The sequence below is a fragment of the Coregonus lavaretus genome (genome assembly GCF_964263955.1).
Source record: "Coregonus lavaretus genome assembly, contig: HAP1_SCAFFOLD_3698, whole genome shotgun sequence".
Classification (NCBI taxonomy): domain Eukaryota; kingdom Metazoa; phylum Chordata; class Actinopteri; order Salmoniformes; family Salmonidae; genus Coregonus; species Coregonus lavaretus.
In genome coordinates, this window is record NW_028160527.1 from 1 (window position 1) to 21,023 (window position 21,023).

Here is a 21,023-nt window from a genome sequence, read left to right on the forward strand (position 1 = left end):
GGGAAAACAAGAGAAGAGGATAGGAGGAAAACAGGGGCGAGAAAGAGGACAGGAGAAAGAGGAAAGAGAGAGAGGGTAGGAAAAGGCCATTAGGAGGGAGGAAACAGAGGAAGAAAGAGGGATAGGCCAAGGAAACAGAGAGAAGACCAGGGAAACAGAAGAAGAAAGAGAGAGAGACCAGGGAAACAGAGGAAGAAAGAGAGAGAGGACCAGGAAACAGAGGAAGAAGAGAGAGAGGACCAGGGAAACAGAGGAAGAAAGAGAGAGAGGACCAGAGAAACAGAGAGAGGATCAGGGAAACAGAGGAAGAAAGAGAGAGAGGACCAGGGAAACAGAGGAAGAAAGAGAGAGAGGACCAGAGAAACAGAGAGAGGACCAGGAAACAGAGAGAGGACCAGGGAAACAGAGGAAGAAAGAGAGAGAGGACCAGAGAAACAGAGGAAGAAAGAGAGAGGACCAGAGAAACAGAGGAAGAAAGAGAGAGAGGACCAGGGAAACAGAGGAAGAAAGAGAGAGAGGACCAGAGAAACAGAGAGAGGATCAGGGAAACAGAGGAAGAAAGAGAGAGAGGACCAGGGAAACAGAGGAAGAAAGAGAGAGAGGACCAGAGAAACAGAGAGAGGACCAGGGAAACAGAGAGAGGACCAGGGAAACAGAGGAAGAAAGAGAGAGAGGACCAGAGAAACAGAGGAAGAAAGAGAGAGAGGACCAGGTAAACAGAGAGAGGACCAGGGAAACAGAGGAAGAAAGAGAGAGAGGACCAGGGAAACAGAGGAAGAAAGAGAGAGAGGACCAGAGAAACAGAGGAAGAAAGAGAGAGAGGACCAGGGAAACAGAGGAAGAAAGAGAGAGAGGACCAGAGAAACAGAGAGAGGATCAGGGAAACAGAGGAAGAAAGAGAGAGAGGACCAGGGAAACAGAGGAAGAAAGAGAGAGAGGACCAGAGAAACAGAGAGAGGACCAGGGAAACAGAGAGAGGACCAGGGAAACAGAGGAAGAAAGAGAGAGAGGACCAGAGAAACAGAGGAAGAAAGAGAGAGAGGACCAGGTAAACAGAGAGAGGACCAGGGAAACAGAGGAAGAAAGAGAGAGAGGAACAGGGAAACAGAGGAAGAAAGAGAGAGAGGACCAGAGAAACAGAGAGAGGACCAGGGAAACAGAGAGAGGACCAGGGAAACAGAGAGAGGACCAGGGAAACAGAGGAAGAAAGAGAGAGGACCAGGGAAACAGAGGAAGAAAGAGAGAGAGGACCAGAGAAACAGAGAGGACCAGGGAAACAGAAGAAGAAAGAGAGAGAGGACCAGGGAAACAGAGGAAGAAAGAGAGAGAGGAACAGGGAAACAGAGGAAGAAAGAGAGAAAGGACCAGAGAAACAGAGAGAGGACCAGGGAAACAGAGGCAGAAAGAGAGAGAGGACCAGAGAAACAGAGAGGACCAGGGAAACAGAAGAAGAAAGAGAGAGAGGACCAGGGAAACAGAGGAAGAAACAGAGAGAGGACCAGAAGAAAAGATGTCAGTAGTATGAGTCACTATTTCACATTCAGTTATCTATCATCCAGATATATTGACATGCAGGGATGTTGTACCTACCTCTGTCCGTCCACTGTACACAGGGACACACCCCAGAGATCAGGACTGAACTTGGCCAGGTGAGGAATGTAGACGGCTACCTGGAACCAGGAAGTACAGACCATCAGAACCATATCACATGTAGCTAATACTTATCGTGGAAAACTTTGTTATGCACATGCGCTGTATTCCTGGGTAAATGCGCATTATTTGGCAAAGTACTAAATTTATATTAATTGATATGCCATGGTTTGCAATCGTCAGATGTAAGTGAATGTGATTCCAGGACAGGGTCCTGAGTTAGAAGTAAGAAAATATTCCTGCAGGTTAGCACATTATTTTAGAACACCGCAATTTGACCAATGGACCCGTAGGAGAATTGGATATACTTGGGAAATAATTGGTTACGTGCATAAAACACATACATTTTGTAGTGGGAAATACTGTATGGGTATAGAATTCTCAATTACATAAAGAAATAAAAAGATATTTTGCATGCGAAGAAACGCCCCCTTTTGAGTTGAGTTAACCCATTATCAATTTATTTTTGAGTTAACCCATCATTAATTTTAAGAAAGGAAGACGTTCCTAACTAAATACTGTTCGTTTTGTGTGTGTGTGTTTTTGTTTGTCTCCGAGTATGTGTGTGTATAGATGGAGTTTCACAATGGGAGCCAAGAGCAGCAAGGGAGAACCTTGTCTGCCCGACCCGCTGACCGGACCGGTGAAGGTAATGGTGGATGAGTGGTGCAGGAACATTCTGGAACAGGCAACGCTCTGGCCCAAGGTAGCAGATTTACCCCTTAAAAAGGCACATCAAGTGAAGTTTTATTAGCAGAATGTAGAAAGAAATTGCAGGACTTTGAAGAAACCAAGAAAGGCAAGTAGAATAGAGGGGGATGATTTTAGGAAGTGGGAAAGAGAAGCAGAGAGAAGGGCAGACAAGAAAATGAAAGGGATCATGGTGAATGATAAGAAAAGGAGAAACAATTACTTTCTACCTCCCGGATCGGGTGGGGCAGGGCGAGGAAACTGGAGAACAGGACCGCCACCGAAAACGACCCTATACAACCCACACACAGACTGACGCAAGGTTGAGACAGTTGACACCCTTGGACAGCATTTAAAGATTTGTTCAAGCCCCCGTGAGGAGCCAATGGTTTGTCTCTTTGTCAATGTTGAGTCAATTGAATTTCTAGTAGATACTGGCGCTGCAATGTCTGTCATAAATTCAAAAATGATGTCCAATCCTCCCATGTCAAATGAATCAGTTAGCACTGTGGGGGCCTTGGGAGTGATTATGAAAGAAGTTCATCACGATGCCCCTGCCGGTTAAAATTGATGATACATGCAGGACACATCAATTTATTGCCTCCGCATGTTGCCCTGTAAATTTGGCAGGAAGAGATTTTCTCTGTAAATTGGGAATTCATATTATTTTATCCAAATGTGTGATTGGTACTATGCATGGGACATACAGGACATTGATGGATCACAATGTGACCCAATTGAAGAGATTTTCTCAACGGCCCTGTTGGAAAAAGAAAGGCAGTTTGATGGCACAGACAGACCTACAGACAGACCTACAGACAGACCTACATTGCACCGCCCATTTCTCACCAATTACGAGAGATTTACACTTTGAGAGATTTATATTATGAAAAAAATTGGCTGAAGGAAACTGCCCCCCAAGAATGCTTACTATGCAGTGATACTCACGACCTTCAGATTATAATGGGCCTCAGTTTTATTTTATGCTCTTAGTATTAAGATGTCTAAAGAACAGGCTTTTTAAAAATATTTTTAGGATACTGGTGTCTGGTTGAAATCCGTCTTGCAGGTCACTGACTGGGAACTCAGAGCGGATGGGTCTAAATTCTGTGGAGACTGAGTCACCCTTGTTGGCTGGTCTCCCAGAGTCTCTGTGGGCTAAGGATAAGTATGACATTGGGCGAATGAGGGGGGTGAAACTGCTTACGTCACACCTGAGAGCACACAGACCCGGCCAAGCCCAGCATTCTCTGAGTCAGGAGGCAGTGCGGGGGATTACCCTGTTCATGCTTCATTGGTAGAAATAGGAGAAATTGTGCCTTGTCCAGACTCTCCCTGCAACACCCCCATTCTTCCTGTCCGAAAAGCCTCGGGTGATTGGCGTTTTTGTTCAAGATCTTAGAAAAGTTAACGATGCAGTTTATGCAAGAGCTTCTGTTGTGCCAAACCCCGTACAGTACTATCTGCCGTGCCGGCGTCGGGTAAATGGTTTTCAGTTGTTGATTTGGCTAATGTTTTCTTTAGCATTCCCGTCGCTCCAGAATCACAGTTCTGGTTCGCGTTTACATGATACTGAATCGGACCGCCTGCGGTGTTTTCTGTCGCTTTGGCGCAACATTTAGAGGCTTTCATACCGCCCGCTGGGAGTATGTTAACCCAACGAGCATGCGAAGTCGACACAAGAGCTCTGTTAGCGCTCCTTGCTAAAAATGGCCACAAAGTTTCTAAGAAAAAAGCTGCAGCTTGTGTCTCAATCCGTTAAGTATCTAGGACATGATATTACACCAAATGGTAGGAAATTGGGTCTAGAGCGTGTGGCTGCAATTCTATTCTATTCAAAACAACATATGTTGACACTCACAGGAATGGCAGGCTATTGTAGAGCCTGGCTGCCTGACTATGCTGAGATGGCAATGAATGACACGATACAGTGGACTCCAGGGGGACTCAAGGAGAACCATCAGTGGCTTATGCAGTAACTATGGCTGCCACTACCCTAGAGTGCTAAATTACCACCACATATGTCAGCCCAAGCTGCAGAATTGTTTGCTCTCACTAGAGCATGCATTTTGGCTTTGGAATTGAATTTAAGTTAACCTAATTTAATTTAAAATAGATCTGGAATTAGTTAACTGATTGATCTAAGAGTTGACTGCTGTTAAGAAATGTAGATACCGTTAAAGAACTAAACAAATAAGGAAGGGTACCCAATGAATGTGTGGACGCACACAATAACAGAATGATTGTGAATGAATGATTGTATAAGGATGTTTAACACATTTTTCTTAAGGACAGGTCGAATACCCGTCAAGTACACTGCTGGAATGGTAAGTTACTATGCTCTGTGCTGCACTTCACAATGCTCTATTTTCTCAGGGTAAAAGCAGCTTTGCCTGAACCAAAGGGAGGACAGCTCCACAAATTGCAGCCAGGCAATTGGGTGGTCACCAAGGATCTCCGCAGAAAGACTCGGCACCAACAGCGCTGGACTGGTCCATTCCAAGTGCTCCTGACGACCCAGACAGAAGGTTGTGGAGAGGTCTACGTGGCTTCACGCCAGCCATTGCAGCTGTTGTATGGGCCCTGGGAGAAGTGGCCACAATGCAACTGAAGTACACAGCACCGGCAAAGTCCCACGGCGGGACTTAAATAACAGCCACTCCAGCTCGAGCCAACGGCAGGCTCAGGACGGGAGTCCAGCAAACAATAGCCGCCCCATTGTTTAAGAAGACGGAGATTCGATGCATCAACGTGATGATTGTCCTCTTTGTACAGATGAAGAGTGTACTTCTGTATAACTGTTTCATTGTTTAATGATTCCCTTAAGAATGTTTTGCACCGTGTGAAGGTAAAAAACTCAGTGGCTCAACAGAAGCCATTTACAAAGATAATGTACTAGTGTATGTTTCATATTTTGCTTGGTTGAAGTTTTGCTTAAATGATGGTATAATTGGCTTATATTATGAATTATTACTTAAATGCGTACTTGTAATTTTGTATTAGGTTGAGATTAGTCTCAAAAGGGAGGAAAAACGTGAACAATTACAAACTTTGTTATGCACATGCGCTGTATGAGCCTTAAACCTGCACATTTCCACTGTCTGTTTCTCTCATGTAAGACGAAGCCAGCGTTTTTCCTCTCTTGTTTCTGAGTAACTTAGTCAAGAGGCCAAAGATAAAGGGCCGTCTGAGAGTGACCAGTTTTTGGTCCATCGTGTTCCTTTCGTATCTTCAAGGGCACAGCTGTGTGGAGATATGAAGAGAACAGAGGCTGGCTTGAGCAGCAGCGACAATTCTATTAGCAGAAAGGAGTAACAAAACTGGCGTTATCAATTGTTTGTACGCTATGTTCCCACTATGATCTCACACACCTGCTAAACTGCCACGTAGACCGAGGTTGTATTTTCCTATATAGGCTGAGACCCAACTCTTGCTTGTTGGGTTCTTAACAATCACCTTTTGAGTGGTTGTTGACCAGCTCCAGATTTGCAAATCTTATAATAAAGTTGTTGTTTGAAGAATCTACAGTCTCGCTCTTCCTTTTGATTAGAATTTCCACAACATACTCCACACTTAAAACGTTTTGTGTGAGTATGTGCCATAGAACAACAGACACACACTGATGGAAAACATATCAGAGAAAAAAGACAAAGTAAGAGGACAGATGACAAAAAAAGAGAGATAGTGAGAGACAGAGATGGAGAAGAGTGACATATATGAAAGGTGTAGAGGTGGAAACAAATCTAATTACATGTCCGTTGTGGTTTTTGTGAACGGTGTTGTAGATTTGATCTATTTTTGTAACGAAGGAATCAAACTCAGGGATGATGAACTTCTTTCTGAAGGCCTGGATCAGAAGCACTATGTTCCCACCTACGCACCTGAGGGTTGGTACAACAAACAAAAACAGTATTAGATCATCAATACAGAAACCCTGTCATTGAACAAGCACTAGAGCATTCTAGAAATTCTAGAAATCTAGTTCTGTGAATGAGATTAACTGTGAACTTTTCCCAGATGTTTGCTTTGAAGTGGTGACACTTCCTGAGGTGCAGTGGATGGACTGCTGTTCATGACTGAATTATGACCTCTGACCTTCTTCTCTGTTGTTGTTTGCATGCAAGACTTGGTGCTCATAAGTGGTTTGAATTGTTGTGGAAAATAGGGTTCAGCGGAGCAATGTGAGAATGTGAACTCGATTCTCTGTGACACACATGGCTAATTATACTCCTTGTGTATCCTATTAACAGCCTGACCAAGGCCTTATAAAATTTTTTAAATATGTTTTATTGTCACATACACCGGATAGGTGCAGTGAAATGTGTTGTTTTACAGGGTCAGCCATAGTAGCACAGCACCCCTAGAGCAAATTAAGGTTAAGTGCCTTGCTCAAGGGCATATTGACAGATTTTTCACCTTGTCGGCTCTGGTTTTTTGAACCAGTGACCTTTCGGTTACTAGCCCAACACTCTAACCGCTAGGCTACCTGCTGCCTTATGTGGTCCTCTGTAGCTCAGCTGGTAGAGCACGGCGCTTGTAACGCCAAGGTAGTGGGTTCGATCCCCGGGACCAGCCATACACAAAAATGTATGCACGCATGACTGTAAGTCGCTTTGGATAAAAACGTCTGCTAAATGGCTTATTATTATGTGCCCTATATTATTTCCTACCCCAACCTACGTCTCATCTTTTTTTTTTTTTTTTACCTTTATTTAACTAGGCAAGTCAGTTAAGAACAAATTCTTATTTACAATGATGGCCTACACCGGCCAAACTCGGACAACGCTGGGCCAATTGTGCGCCGCCCTACGGGCAAACAAAGACATTTGATAAGCCTATAACTTTGTTTAACCTCCACTCTTAGAAAGAAAGACGCTATCTAGAACTAAAAAGGGTTATTCGGTTGTCCCCATAGGATAACCCTTTGAAGAACCCTTTTTGGTTCCAGGTAGAACCTTTTTTGGTTCCAGGGTTCCAGGTAGAACCCTTTTTGGTTCCAGGTAGAACCCTTTTGAGTTCCAGGTAGAACCCTTTCCACTGAGGGTTCTACATGGAATCCAAAAGAGTTCTAACTGGAACCAAAAAGGGTTCTACCTGGAACCAAAAAGGGTTCTCCTATTGGGACAGATGAAGAACCCTTTTGGAACCCTTTTTTCTAAAGAGTGTAGACTACTGTGCAGATATAAGGAACATTGGTTTTCCCCACTCGATCAAGATGCCTGGACTGTCAAAGTCTACTTTATACGTCAATAATTTACTCTTTAACTGAATTTTCATGAAACGACATGCATATCCACAGCTGAAACACAAAGCTGTAACAGGTCAACTGATAAAGGGTTACATCTAATTCCAATCACAATTTACTTTGGCTGTGTGTCTGTGTGTGTGTGTGTGTGCGTGTGTGTGCGTGTGTGTGTGTGTGTATGTGTCCCCAAGGACCAAGGCAGCTGGCACCTATCTATCTGAGTCATACCCTGCTCTGTTGCCCACACAAGACTACCCGTATCCTCCCACTGCCCTCAGCCCACTGTCCTCAGCCCACTGCCCTCAGCCCACTGTCCTCAGCCCACTGTCCTCAGCCCACTGCCCCTCAGCCCACTGCCCCTCAGCCCACTGCCCCTCAGCCCACTGCCCTCAGCCCACTGCCCCTCAGCCCACTGCCCCTCAGCCCACTGCCCCTCAGCCCACTGCCCTCAGCCCACTGCCCCTCAGCCCACTGCCCTCAGCCCACTGCCCCTCAGCCCACTGCCCCTCAGCCCACTGCCCTCAGCCCACTGCCCTCAGCTCACTGCTGAGTGGACTGAGAGCACATATACTGTTGCCTCTAGCTAACTCTTAAAATGACTTGATGTATTGAAGATTAAATGCCAGAGAGAGGAGCCGTGTGTGTGTGTGTGTGTGTGTGAGTGAGTGAGGTGGCTCTAGAAGCAGGTCCCAAATCCCCCCCCCCCCACACTTGGCCCTAACCCTTGGTTTATACAGACTAGCTGTAAGCAATATGGTGGAAGCTCCACTAATGCACTACTTGTACCTATCCAGACCCTACAGATCTGCAAACATCGAAGGGTTAGGGCCAGGGGGCAGGGGGTATGGAGCAATTTGGGAACGTCTAAATCCAACTAGTCGACAAGCTAGGCGACTCACTTGTGGAAGAGTTCCCGGTCCAACATGACGTCATGAAAGGATTCCGATACGGAGCGTTGCAGCTTGTCCATACAGTCCTTCAGTCGTGGGTCGGATGTATTAAGACCAGTCCTCTTGAGGGCCTGATCAAATCAAATCAAACTTTATTTAAATTGCATTTAAAGTCACAAGACACTTTACAGTAAACACCAATACAATGAAGTGGTTAAAATAAACAAAAGGCGATAAAAGAGATGAATAAAAGAACAAGGGTTTGGTTGGGGAGAAAGGAATTATTATATTATCAGCCATACTGCAAAGCCATGTTGTAGTTTTATTTAGAGTGTACTGTAAATCATTCTGCCTCGTCATGTCTCTCCACCCCTCTCCAGAACAGGGCAGCACGGCTGGCCCTTAAAAGTACACGGAGAGCTAACATGTCAGTCTCTCCTGGCTCAGAGTGGAAGAGAGATTGACTTCATCACTGCTTGTTTTTGTGAGAGGTGTCGACGAGCTGATTGTACCGAGCTGTCTGTTTGGAATACTGGCACACAGCTCGGACACCCATGCATACCCCACAAGACATGCCACCAGAGGTCTATTCACAGTCCCCAAGTCCAGAACGGACTATGGGATGCGCACAGTACTACATAGAGCCATGACTACATGGAACTCTATTCCACATCAGGTAACTGATCAGATTTTTAAAAAACTGGTAAAAATACACCTTGTGGAACAGCGGGGACTGTGAAGAGACACACACACACAGGCACATACACACATACATATAGACACTCACTCTACACACACGTACACATGGATGTTGTATTGTAAATATGTGATAGTGGAGTAGTGGCCTGAGGGAACACACTAAATGTATTGGGTAAAGTGTTATGAAATAATGTCATGTAATATTTTAAATTGTATATAACTGCCTTAATGTTGCAGGACCCAAGGAAGAGTTAATGGGGATCCTTAATAAATACAAATACAAATGTTGAGTCCACACCTCACACAGTAATTAGTACTGTTACGCGAGGCACTTGGATGTGAACTAACTTTATATGAACTAACTTGAACTCATCTTGAGGCCCACTGACATACATGCATCTTGTTGCAAGTTGAGCACCTGAGTCCCTTTTATTGTCCAAGCTGGACTGAAGCTTGTTTGGGTACGCTTTCAGTCACTTGTTGCAAGTGTTTGGATTCAAACAGTGCAGTAGTGCTGGTGCAATATGAAACACAGATCAAATCAGAGCTTTGACTATCATTAACATCTTCTACAATTGATTATTTCATTTAACAAGTTAGTTATTTTGGGGTAATTTCATTACATGTTGGAAGACAAAACACCCATGTTATTGTTGCATGATGATACAACCTAATCTCTCTCTGCAGGGTAATCTTTAGACTGATGTGTTGTGATCTTCACCAAACCCATTCCATCCAGTCCTTCATCAGGCCTGGAGACATGGAGACTATTTCATTCAAATAACATAATGAAATAGCCTACTGTTCCATGATACACCTTATTGTTTCTATTCACTCAATTGTTGCCTACTGTTTCTTGTGACACAGTATACATTGGCAGGGAGGGAGGGAGGGAGCGAGAGAGAGAGATTGTGCTTTTGTGTTTGTGGCTGTATGTCTACATCGAGAGAGAGTTTGTTGTCAAGGAGGGTTGTGTGACAAGAGTAACCTTTTTAATTTACAACCTAGTCTTCTTTCTTGTATAGGTTAGCTGATGTGTGTACTTACTCACAGAGATAAAGTGTGAGACGGGGACTTGTTCCTGACCCTCCGTGATGGTGTAGAAGAGCATATCTTCTACCTCTGAGAAGAGACCCTTCCCATTGCTCCTACATATACATACAGTGAAGAGGAAAGTTGTCAGCTTCAAACAACACAGACATACACAACTTGAATGGCTATGTATAGAGTAATGGATGATTGAGGAGAAAGCATTGTTTTGGAGATACAATAACATAGGCCTATATGTGATTCCCACACACAGTAAACTAATATCTGGCAATCAATACATTACACAAATGAACTGTCTGAACTGGACCAATAAAAACACAAACTCACAGTTTGGAAAACACTTGGTCCATGTCTAAGGTTGTTCCGATGCGGTGAAGATCTGTTGAGCTTGAGTTGAAACATTGTGCCGGTTGAACTTTCACATTAGGACGACAACCAGGTAATAAACCCTTATAACAAACCTTTTTGAAAACTATTTTAGTCGTGTCTTTTAAGGTTTCAACAGCTGCTGCGTTGGTCACCCGTAATATTTTCAAACAGTGCATGGTTACAATAACTTTACAACAATACAAGCAGATAAGGAGAATAACTGCCTTCGGATAACCTTTTAGTTATTTCCGTTACTTTCTCCACTACTTATCCGCAGTCTGAAAGTCAGCTTTGGTCAACCGACTACAGGTAGCTAGGCTGCAATCTCGTTTTCACGTTTGGAACTTGCCATGAGAGCACAGGCAGCGAACTCCGCCGACGACGTCAGAGTATATATAGCTAGGTCATTATCACTATAACGTCACAATACCCGTGCAGAGCGTTCGATTTGGCTGTTGGGGTCAAGAAAATCCCCAGCTCCGCTAAAACCATTGACAACTTTGTTAAATAAATGTTATAACTATTTGGTTTTAGTATCATCACCTTGAAGAGCATAGTCAGAACTACATATTTCCCATTACTCCACATTTAGCTCTATCATCGGAGTTATAAAGCAAGTAACTGCATGCTTTTCATGATCCGTAAACTTCGACTTTCCATTTGGCATGTAACGTTAGCTAGCTAAATAAACAATATGTGTCATTTAGCTTGCTTCATCGGAGATAAGGCTTTCGGAAAGGGCTTGACATCCGCAAATCCTCCTCCTGGTAAAGTTGTCAGTCGGACTACTGTCATCACCACTACAGTTTATGGCAAGCAAATCAAACAATATAGCCATCTAGTTTATCCCCTGAATGTTAACTTGTTAACTAGCCATATTGACGTGATCTGTTATTAGCTAGCCAATTTGACATAGTCCATCAGTCAATGTAGCCTATCATGTCTGTCAGCAGCATTATTAAACGCTCTTAAAAACAAAGTTGAAAAGAGGAAAATGTTAGATAACTTCGCTAGGTAGGCCTACTTTGATTGTAGAAAAAGTACATTAGGTCTACTTACCACTGTTTAGGCAACTGTACAAAGTTTCAATCGGTAGCTTGCAAAGTAAACATTATCAGCTAACAGTACATCGGCAAATGCTGATAATGTAACTGATAAAGCTAAATGTATTATTTGTTTTGCATGGAATACTCGGACATTTGTAGTTCTGACTACGCTCTTAAAGAGGTGATATTATTACAAACAAATAGTTAACATTTATTTAACAATCCCTTGAAAACGGCACCCAGTTGTCATTGGTTTTAGTGGAGCAGGGAGTCCCGTTGACCCCAGCAGGCAGGTGGAACGCTCTACACCTGCTGCCCAAACCGACCCCGTTGTGTGCGGGAGCGTTGCAAAAATACATGTACGCTAGTGATGTGCTGTTCATGAAAAATTCGTTATTTTTCATCCACTCCTTTTACTGAATCGAGAGTTGTCTTGTTTTGTATGCTTTGTACAAAATAATAAAATGCAAGACGACAGGATATTTATAAACGTAGCTCTTTATTAACTAGCTATAACTGGCATGTTCATGTGTCTCTGGCCATGATCGTCTTAGAATGACCTCACCACCTGGGTGGTCTTAAGCCAATCATAGCACAGTATGATATGACAGTAGAATGCATCCAATTACAATTCAGTATGCTGACACATATGAATATTACATCCCCCTTCTTTAAAAATAAAATAAAAAATATGTAGAACAAATAAAGCGTGTCTTTTGAATACATGCTCTGTAGTTTGAACTCGAGGTAAGTAACCATTTAAACTGCACCAACTGCATCAACATAACAGACTGAAACAATGATTCAGCATACTGTTACTTTTAGAACAAATATTTCTCAGCAACTCAGCTTCTCACTGTAGCAATGACATCTCAACATATCAAACAAATACAATACCAAAGCATTTCAAGTGAACTTTCAATAACAAGTTTACAGTCCGGAACTCTTTTAGGGCAGCGGTCCGCCTACACCCTTTGACATTTCACAGGTCTAGGACAGCTCTAGGCTTGACCTCTCTTCCTGACCTGGTGTGATATGAAGCTGAGTATGCTTCTGTGTCAATCAACAGTTCTATTCTACTGTCATATCATACTGTGCTATGATTGGCTAAGACCACCCAGGTGGTGAGGTCATTCTAAGATGATCATGGCCAGAGACACATGAACATGCCAGTTATAGCTAGTCAATAAAGAGCTAAGTTTATAAATATCCTGACGTCCTGCATTTTATTATTTTGTACAAAACATACAAAACAAGACATGGTGTCAGAGTAAAAGGACTAAAAGATGGATTTTGCTGGAGTTCCTTCACCTCGAATGGATTGGGGGTCTACAAATCTACCCGATGCATGGCGTAAGTTCAAACAGCATGTGGAGCTGATGTTCACGGGTCCTCTGAAGGAAAGAGGAGAAGAGGAAAAGTGCAGCTACCTGCTCCTCTGGATCGGTGAAAAAGGGAGAGACATTTACAACACATGGACACTTCCGAGGCTGAATCAAAGGTACTGAAAACATACTACGATCGTTTTGAAGCATATGTTGTGCCAAAGACCAATACAATTTTCGCTATGTACAAATTCCATGAGAAAGTACAAGGCGCTAGCGAATTGTTTGAACAGTTTGTCACTGAGCTGCGTCTGCTTGTGAAAGACTGTGATTATGCAAACAAGGATGAGATGGTCAGGGACCGTATTGTATTTGGAATACACTCACCGCGAGTGAGAGATAAACTTTTGAATGTTGGATCAGAGCTAACGCTGGACAAAGCTATCGACATTGTGGGGATCTATTCTCTTACAACTAGATGTGATGCCTAGCTTAGAAAGAATACATTAATGATTAAACATAATAGGTTTGTGCTGTACTGATATAGATTGTTTAACATAACAAGCTGTGATTAATGTGAGGAACCGTTAGGGGGTAGGCTGAGACAGACTTGTGACTCACACACACACACACTGCCTCTTTGTTAAACTGCTCAAGGACATGTGTACTGCTACAATGAAGAAGAACAAACTATGTCTGAGGTTGCTGACTCGAGACAAGTTGTAAAGATAGCAACTAATGCCCGGCAACAGTGAAGTGCCAAGGGTCTGGGACCAGCCTGAGCGCCAACGATAGGTTGGGTAAGTTTAAACCACACCCAGCCTCTATTCTGACAGGCCCAGCAGGGAGCGGGAACTATCTCTGCCAGAGTATTTAAAGAAGAACTTATAACAACGGCTCAGTTCTCTGACTGCCCTGCGTGGTGTTTCAGTGAGCCCGTATATACGAATCTCATATTTACCATTCAAGTGTTTGCATTAATTAAAATACTAGTCTATCTTAGAAGACGTGTATTGACCTCTTTTTGTTCCTATACCAGATTTGAATTGACGCAACTTGACAACATAGCCAGATCTCACGAGCTAGCACAGGTTCAGATGAAAACCATGTTGGGCGGCAGCACGAGCGCGTCACGTGAACAAGCAGTGGACGCAGTCAGGCAGACATCAAAGCACACCTCCAGTGCCCAGAGAGCATGTTTCAGAACGGAGACAGACAGAACTCCAAAACAGGTCGACACAGACTCCAAATGCCCCAAAACATGTGGATATTGTGGATACAAAGTGCATGGCGAACAGGGGAATTGCCCAGCTAAAGGCAAACAGTGTACTAAATGTGGAAAATGGAATCACTTTGCAAGCAAAAGTGTGCAGAGTTTACCGTGGAAAAACAGTACATACAGTGAGTGAAGATGAAATGTCAATCAAAGAGTCAAATGCTGATGAACTGTTTATTGATTCAGTGACACAGAAAAGTCAGATATCAGAGACAGAGCAAGCCTTTGCTGACATTGAAATAGGAAGACAAGGCACAGAGCTAAAATTCAAACTAGACACTGGTGCACAAGTAAACATTATTCCTCTGAGTAAGTACAGAAGCTTGACATCTGAGTGTGAGCTACAGCCCACCACGCACAGACTGACTGGTTATGGTGGTGAACAGCTCCCAGTAAAAGGCACATGCACTCTCAAATGCAAATACAATACCAAAGCATTTCAAGTTAACTTTCAATAACAAGTTTACAGTCCGGAACTCTTTTAGGGCAGCGATCCGCCTACACCCTTTGACATTTCACAGGTCTAGGACAGCTCTAGGCTTGACCTCTCTTCCTGACCTGGTGTCATATGAAGCTGAGTATGCTTCTGTGTCAGTCAACAGTTCTTGTGGTGTTGCAGGTACGTATGGTGTATGTTGTGTTGGGTCTGTGTTTAGTCCACCCCGTTCTCTTTCAGGGGAACAGTCCATCCCTTCAGTGTGTTGTTCTTTTGTGTTCAGTAGGTGACGACGATTGCGGCGGTACACCGCTCCTTCTGCGGTGCGAACGTGATAGGAACGTTCAGTGTCAGCTGGTTGGATGACGACTGCTGGTTTCCAGTAGCCATGCTCCTGGATTCTAACTGACTCTCCGTCGTTCAGTGGTGGCAGTGGTCTGGCTGACCTGTCGTAGTATCGCTTTTACTGTTGTTGTCTCTGTGCACGTTTTGCATGCATTTCCTTGTAGCTGACGACCTCAGGTTGCAGCTGCTGGTTGGTGCTGGGAAGGTTTGAGCGAAGTCTGCGGCTCATCAACAGCTGGGCTGGTGATTTGAAGTTGTCAACTGGAGTGTTGCGGTATTCAAGGAGACTGAGGTAGGGGTCTCTCTTGTCTGCTTTTGCTTTGTCCATGAGTGATTTAGCGATCTGCACAGATCAACGGAATCATTTTCAAGCTCTTTATTAACTAGCTATAACTGGCATGTTCATGTGTCTCTGGCCATGATCATCTTAGAATGACCTCACCACCTGGGTGGTCTTAGCCAATCATAGCACAGTATGATATGACAGTAGAATGCATCCAATTACAATTCAGTATGCTGACACATATGAATTTTACAAGAGTCATTAATCATTTTTTCTGAGTGACTCGTTAATTTTGTCGTTTGTTTGACCTGCTGGGCACAGTGACTACAGCAGGATTAATATGCTCTCTGGCTCATGGCTCCAGAGACTTGCTCTGACCAACAACTGTACAATAGATCATGCTGCACTGCTGACAGCAATAATATCATAGAGAAGAAAAATTCATGTTTAGAACTGGTAATTGATCGCATGGTACAATAATAAGTTATGGGCACAGCTTTGTAGAACCAAAAACATACACAGTCTGCATGCTTTGGGCATTACTGACTCAAATGAACGAAATGAGTCAGTCAGAAGATTAGTTATTTTTACTGAAGGAGTCGAAAAGATCAGAGTTATTAAAAAGAGCCGATCTTCCCATTAATAATTTACACATACACGTTATTCACTCATTTCATCCAAACTGCTCGGGTGCGTCAACGTCGCCAGCATAGACAGGCGCTAAAATAGAACTTGTTCTATCAGAGAGGAAGAGGAAAAGAGAGGCCCAACTCGGCGGAAGATCTGTCTTCCTCCAGCATTGTGGCGTTTTTTTCCATTGTTTCACTCACTAAGCAAGGAATTTTTGTATGGAGGTCAATGAGTGTCGAATTTGGTCAACAACAAATAAATGAATGGTTTATTTACTGTGGGGCTCTAGATGGGATGACTAGCTTAGAAAGAATGCATTAATGATTAAACATAATAGGTTTGTACTGTACTGATATAAATTGTTTCACATAACAAGCTGTGATTCATGTGAGGAACGTTAGGGGATAGGATGAGATAAGAACTTGTATTTCTCACAGACACATACATGTGTACTGCAAAAGTGCTGACTTTCTGGATAAGTTGCAAAACAACTAGGACCAGCCTGTTTGCCAACGATTGGCTGAGTAAGTCTAAACCACGCTCAGTCTCTACTCTGATTGGCCAGCAGGGAGCGGGAACTATCTCTGTCAGAGTATTTTAAGAAGAACTTATAACAATGGCTTAGTTCTCTGAGTGCCCTGCGTGGTATTTCAGTGGACCCGTATATACGAACATCATATTTACCATTGAAGGTTTTGCATTAATTAAAATACTAGTATATTTTAGAAGTCGTGTTGACCTCTTTTGTTCCTAATACCAGATTTGAATTGACGCAACTTAACAATTGGTGACCCCGACCTGATCTGGTAGAAGGGACTTCGCTGGGTATTGTCCGGCCCATTGGACATCTCTGTCATTGAACGGTGTGTTTCACAAAGAGTCCGGACTACTAAAAACAGGTAAGCAGACACCTATTGTTATATAACGAAAGTTCTGCACATTGGCTTTATCCAAATTAATGTTGTGAAACACCTGTCTGATGTAAGTGAACTAAATTATGAAATTATTATGAGTAGATAAGCACCATATTGTGACATGCAAACCTGTGGTGAATGTGATGTTAAACCATGGTACCATAGAGTATTGTTCTACCGGCAAGGTCCGTAACTACGGGGGTACGGCTAGGTTCGGAGAAAATACTGAAATCTATCGGCAAGGTCTGTAACTACGAGGGTACGGCTAGGTTCGAAGATACAGGGAATAATTGACTTAGTAATTGCTATCGGCAAGGTCCGTAACTACGAGGGTACGGCTAGGTTCGGGAAATTTTAGATAAATACTAGCGACTGGCAAGGTCCGTAACTTCGAGGGTACGGCTAGGTTCAGCTGAGTATTTTTTAGATAGGGAGGAGGATAGTAGGCGATGTTGAATTTGACAATGTCAAGGTAAAGATAATGAATAACTAGTATGACTAAACTGAAACGTTTGAACTGATATAACTGAACTGTAACGTTGGTGTTTGAAATAACATAATACTGATTTTAAATAATTATGTTGAAGCAATTTGGTTTAGTATTTGATTTAACGTTTGATGTTTAACATAGCATAATACTGGTTTTAAATAATTATGTTGAGGCAATTTGGTTTATTATTTGATTTAACGTTTGATGTTTGACCATGCAAAATACTGGTTAAATAATTAGACTGAAATAATTTGGTTTATCGTTGAAATATAAATATGCACCGACTTTTAACTAATTAGGTGGGAATAATTTGATTTAAATAAATAGACTAATGTACTTTAAATAACGGCAGAATATTGGAAATGCTAAAACGAAAAACAGACAAAGCCTGTTCCGACTGGACACAGAAGGGAGAGTTGCGAGGGGAGGGGCTGGAGACAGCGAGAGTGTGGCTTTTGGAGCCAGGAAAGACTGGGAGTTGGCTGGGAACACCAAGGGGCGATTGTTTGAGAGGTGCCTGTGGGTTTCTGACGATATATACGTATGAACTTGCTCACCCGAACGTAGACGTACATCATGGGTGAGAAAGTAGAGAATATTTACATTTGCATTTTTGTTCATTTGGCGGACGCTCTTGTCCAGGGCGACTTGCAGAAGCAATTGGGGTTGGGTGACTTGCTCGAGGGCACATCGGCATATTTTTCGCCTGGTCGGCTCGGGGATTGGAACCGGCGACCACTCGGTTGTTGGCGCGGCACTATTGGTCACTAAGCTGCCTGCCGCCCCATATGAGTTTAAGGTTGTGCCGTTGTTTGATCATGTGATAAGGTTTAATGGGTAATCGGACCATAACTAATGTGGTTATGGAAGTAATGTATAAATAGTGGAGAGCCAATAGGGGGCTCCATTGAACTATTATGGTTTATTTGGCATTTCAATGGCATAAGGTGAAATCTGTATGAATGAGGGGAATTCGATTATGTATTATTATAGTATTATGGACACTCCGTAATAAATAAACTGAACCAAACAAGACGTTACTACAGCAATAGAGGATGGTTAATGTTGTTACGTTAGTTTTTGAACCCGATGATAGAGGTAAATGCAGAACGCTGTTAGAGAGTGTGTTTTATTTTTGCTACTAGGGTGTTTGAGATGAGAGGTGCTGTTTGCACCTTCCCATTTACACACACCAAGCCCCTCCCCCTGCCTCTCACAACAACGACGATGACAGATCACATCTTCCTCTCTGACAAGCGGTTTCAACTCGCTATTTGCATTTGAGGTTTGGTCCAACAGAATCGGTCATATGGACAACGAAACACATTTGAGATATTATTTTACTGTAATAGAGGAGAAGTGAATCTTTCTACCGATACCCTTTTTATGTCTCAACTCCTCAAATTGAGCACAGAGCAGACACTACTAAAACGGGAGTATCAATGAACATTGATTCTGGAAAAGTAATGCTCAGTTTGTCGCAAGCGGCATTGAGGTACCACGTATCGCTAGCAGCATTTTCTACTAGCTGTCTAGTCTGTGTTTTATACATGTGCAATAAGCATAAAACAGAATTATATAAGGAATTGGCAACTTGTTCTTATTCTGAGAAATAAGGTAGGAGGTGGGGAGGAGGATTTATGCGAAGGGCCCAGTAACTACAATACATTCAGGGACCAGTAACCACAATACATTCAGGGACCAGTAACTACAAAACATTCAGGGACCAGTAACTACAATACATTCAGGGACCAGTAACTACAATACATTCAGGGACCAGTAACTACAATACATTCAGGGACCAGTAACCACAATACATTCAGGGACCAGTAACCACAATACATTCAGGGACCAGTAACTACAATACATTCAGGGACCAGTAACTACAATACATTCACGGACCAGTACATTCTGACATCCATTCCATTTAAAACAACAAAAACAAAAAATTATCAGTTGATGTCAAAATGTCAAGAAAATGGAAAATGTATAAACAGCTCTGGAAAAAATTAAGAGACCACTGCAAAATTATCAGTTTCTCTGGTTTTACTATTCATAGGTATGTGTTTGGGTAAAAATAAAAATTTTGTTTTATTCTATAAACTACTGACAACATTTCTCCCAAATTCCAAATAACAATATTGTCATTTAGAGCATTTATTTGCAGAAAATGACAACTGTTCAAAATAAAATAAAAAATGCAGTGTTGTCAGACCTCGAATAATGCAAAGAAAATAAGTTCATGTTCATTTTTAAGCAACACAATACTAATGTTTTAATTTAGGAAGAGTTCAGAAATCAATTTTTGGTGGAATAACCCAGATTTTCAATCACAGCTTTCATGCGTCTTGGCATGCTCTCCACCTGTCTTTCACATTGATTTTGGGTGATTTTATGCCACTCCTGGCGCAAATATTCAAGCAGCTCGGCTTTGTTTGATGGCTTGTGACCATCCATCTTCCTCTTGATCACATTTCAGAAGTTTTCAATGGGGTTCAGGTCTGGAGACTGGGCTGGCCATGACAGGGTCTTGATCTGGTGGTCCTCCATCCACACCTTGATTGACCTGCCTGTGTGGCATGGCGCATTGTCCTGCTGGAAAAACCAATCCTCAGAGTTGGGGAACAATGTCAGAGCAAAAGGAAGCAAGTTTTCTTCCAGGACAACCTTGTACATGGCTTGATTCATGCGTCCTTCACAAAGACAAATCTGCCCGATTCCAGCCTTGCTGAAGCACCCCCAGATCATCACCGATCCTCCACCAAATTTCACAGTGGGTGCGAGACACTGTGGCTTGTAGGCCTCTCCAGGTCTCCGTCTAACCATTAGACGACCAGGTGTTGGGCAAAGCTGAAAATTGGACTCATCAGAGAAGATGACCTTACTCCAGTCCTCTACGGTCCAATCCTTATGGTCTTTTGCAAACCTCAGCCTGGCTCTTCTTTGCTTCTCATTGATGAAGGGCTTTTTTAAAACTTTGCACGACTTTAGCCCTTCCCCTAGGAGCCTGTTTCGAACCGTCCTCGCCGTGCACTTCACCCCAGCTGCCGTTTGCCATTCTTTTTGTAGGTCATTTGATGTCATTCTACGGTTGTTGAGTGACATTCGAATGAGTTGGTCATCCCGGTCAGTAGAGTCGTTTTCGCCCTCTGCCGGTCTGTAGCTTTGTTGTCCCCAATGTCTGCTGCTTGAACTTGTTCTTATTTTAAGGATGGAAGCAACCTGACGCTCACTGTATCCCTCTGCCAGTAAAGCCAGAATTGAACCCTTCTTTTCCTCAGTCCAAACTTTTATTTTCAACTCTTTTGGCATGGTCAATACTTATTTTTTGATTGATATTACTTTTGAGATACTATTAGCACTGTTTTTGCCATCCAGCTAGTCCTATTGCAAGAGGATAGTGATGACCACAGCAGTGGTTTTTATACTTTTCCCCGTTAAATAAGATTTGGTTCAGGTGATCACCTAATCAGTACCTAATTCAGTAGAATGAGGTGTGCCTGTGTTGGAATTCAACAGACACTGGAATGGAATGGCTGTCAGACATGTAGAGATGCTGATTTAAGAAAAATGTGCAGTGGTCTCTTAATGTTTTCCAGAGCTGTATATATCTTCAGACTGTCAGTATGTAGCTGTCAGTATGTAGCATTGCACAATTGAGAGCATCCTGTCAGGCTGTATCACT

The 21,023-nt window shown here is 42.9% G+C and overlaps 1 protein-coding gene and 2 long non-coding RNA genes across 4 annotated transcripts; 2 read left to right on the top strand and 1 right to left on the bottom strand.

Moving 5' to 3' along the window:
* Positions 1–1,578: 1,578 nt before the first annotated feature.
* On the bottom strand, positions 1,579–12,096 carry LOC311121703 (glutaminase liver isoform, mitochondrial-like). Of its 2 annotated transcripts, XR_014612321.1 has the most exons (6): positions 10,552–12,096; positions 10,226–10,322; positions 8,485–8,606; positions 6,092–6,221; positions 2,265–2,371; positions 1,579–1,670 (listed from the first exon to the last, which is right to left on the bottom strand). XR_014612321.1 is itself a non-coding variant. In XM_084196159.1 (5 exons), the coding sequence occupies exons 1-5, from the start codon at positions 10,767–10,769 to the stop codon at positions 1,587–1,589; spliced, it is 651 nt and encodes a 216-aa protein (XP_084052285.1). In that variant the 5' UTR covers positions 10,770–12,095; the 3' UTR covers positions 1,579–1,586. The 2 variants fall into 2 exon arrangements, 1 of the variants encoding a protein (XP_084052285.1); XM_084196159.1 differs by lacking the exon at positions 2,265–2,371 and having other exon boundaries at positions 10,552–12,095.
* LOC311121705 lies at positions 2,378–5,863 on the top strand. The gene is made up of 2 exons (XR_014612323.1): positions 2,378–3,821; positions 4,717–5,863. It is a non-coding gene; the product is annotated as an uncharacterized lncRNA (long non-coding RNA).
* Positions 8,621–10,564, top strand: LOC311121704. The gene is made up of 2 exons (XR_014612322.1): positions 8,621–9,151; positions 9,862–10,564. It is a non-coding gene; the product is annotated as an uncharacterized lncRNA (long non-coding RNA).
* Positions 12,097–21,023: the final 8,927 nt, after the last annotated feature.

Coding starts and splice junctions, on each gene's coding strand:
- LOC311121703 (XM_084196159.1), bottom strand. CDS start 10,769: ATGCACTGTTTGAAAATATTACGGGTGACCAACGCAGCAGCTGTTGAA. Junction 6,222..8,484: donor GACCGGGAACTCTTCCACAA/GTGAGTCGCCTA, acceptor ACCAACCCTCAG/GTGCGTAGGTGGGAACATAG. Junction 1,671..6,091: donor ACAAAAACCACAACGGACAT/GTAATTAGATTT, acceptor TCCTGGTTCCAG/GTAGCCGTCTACATTCCTCA.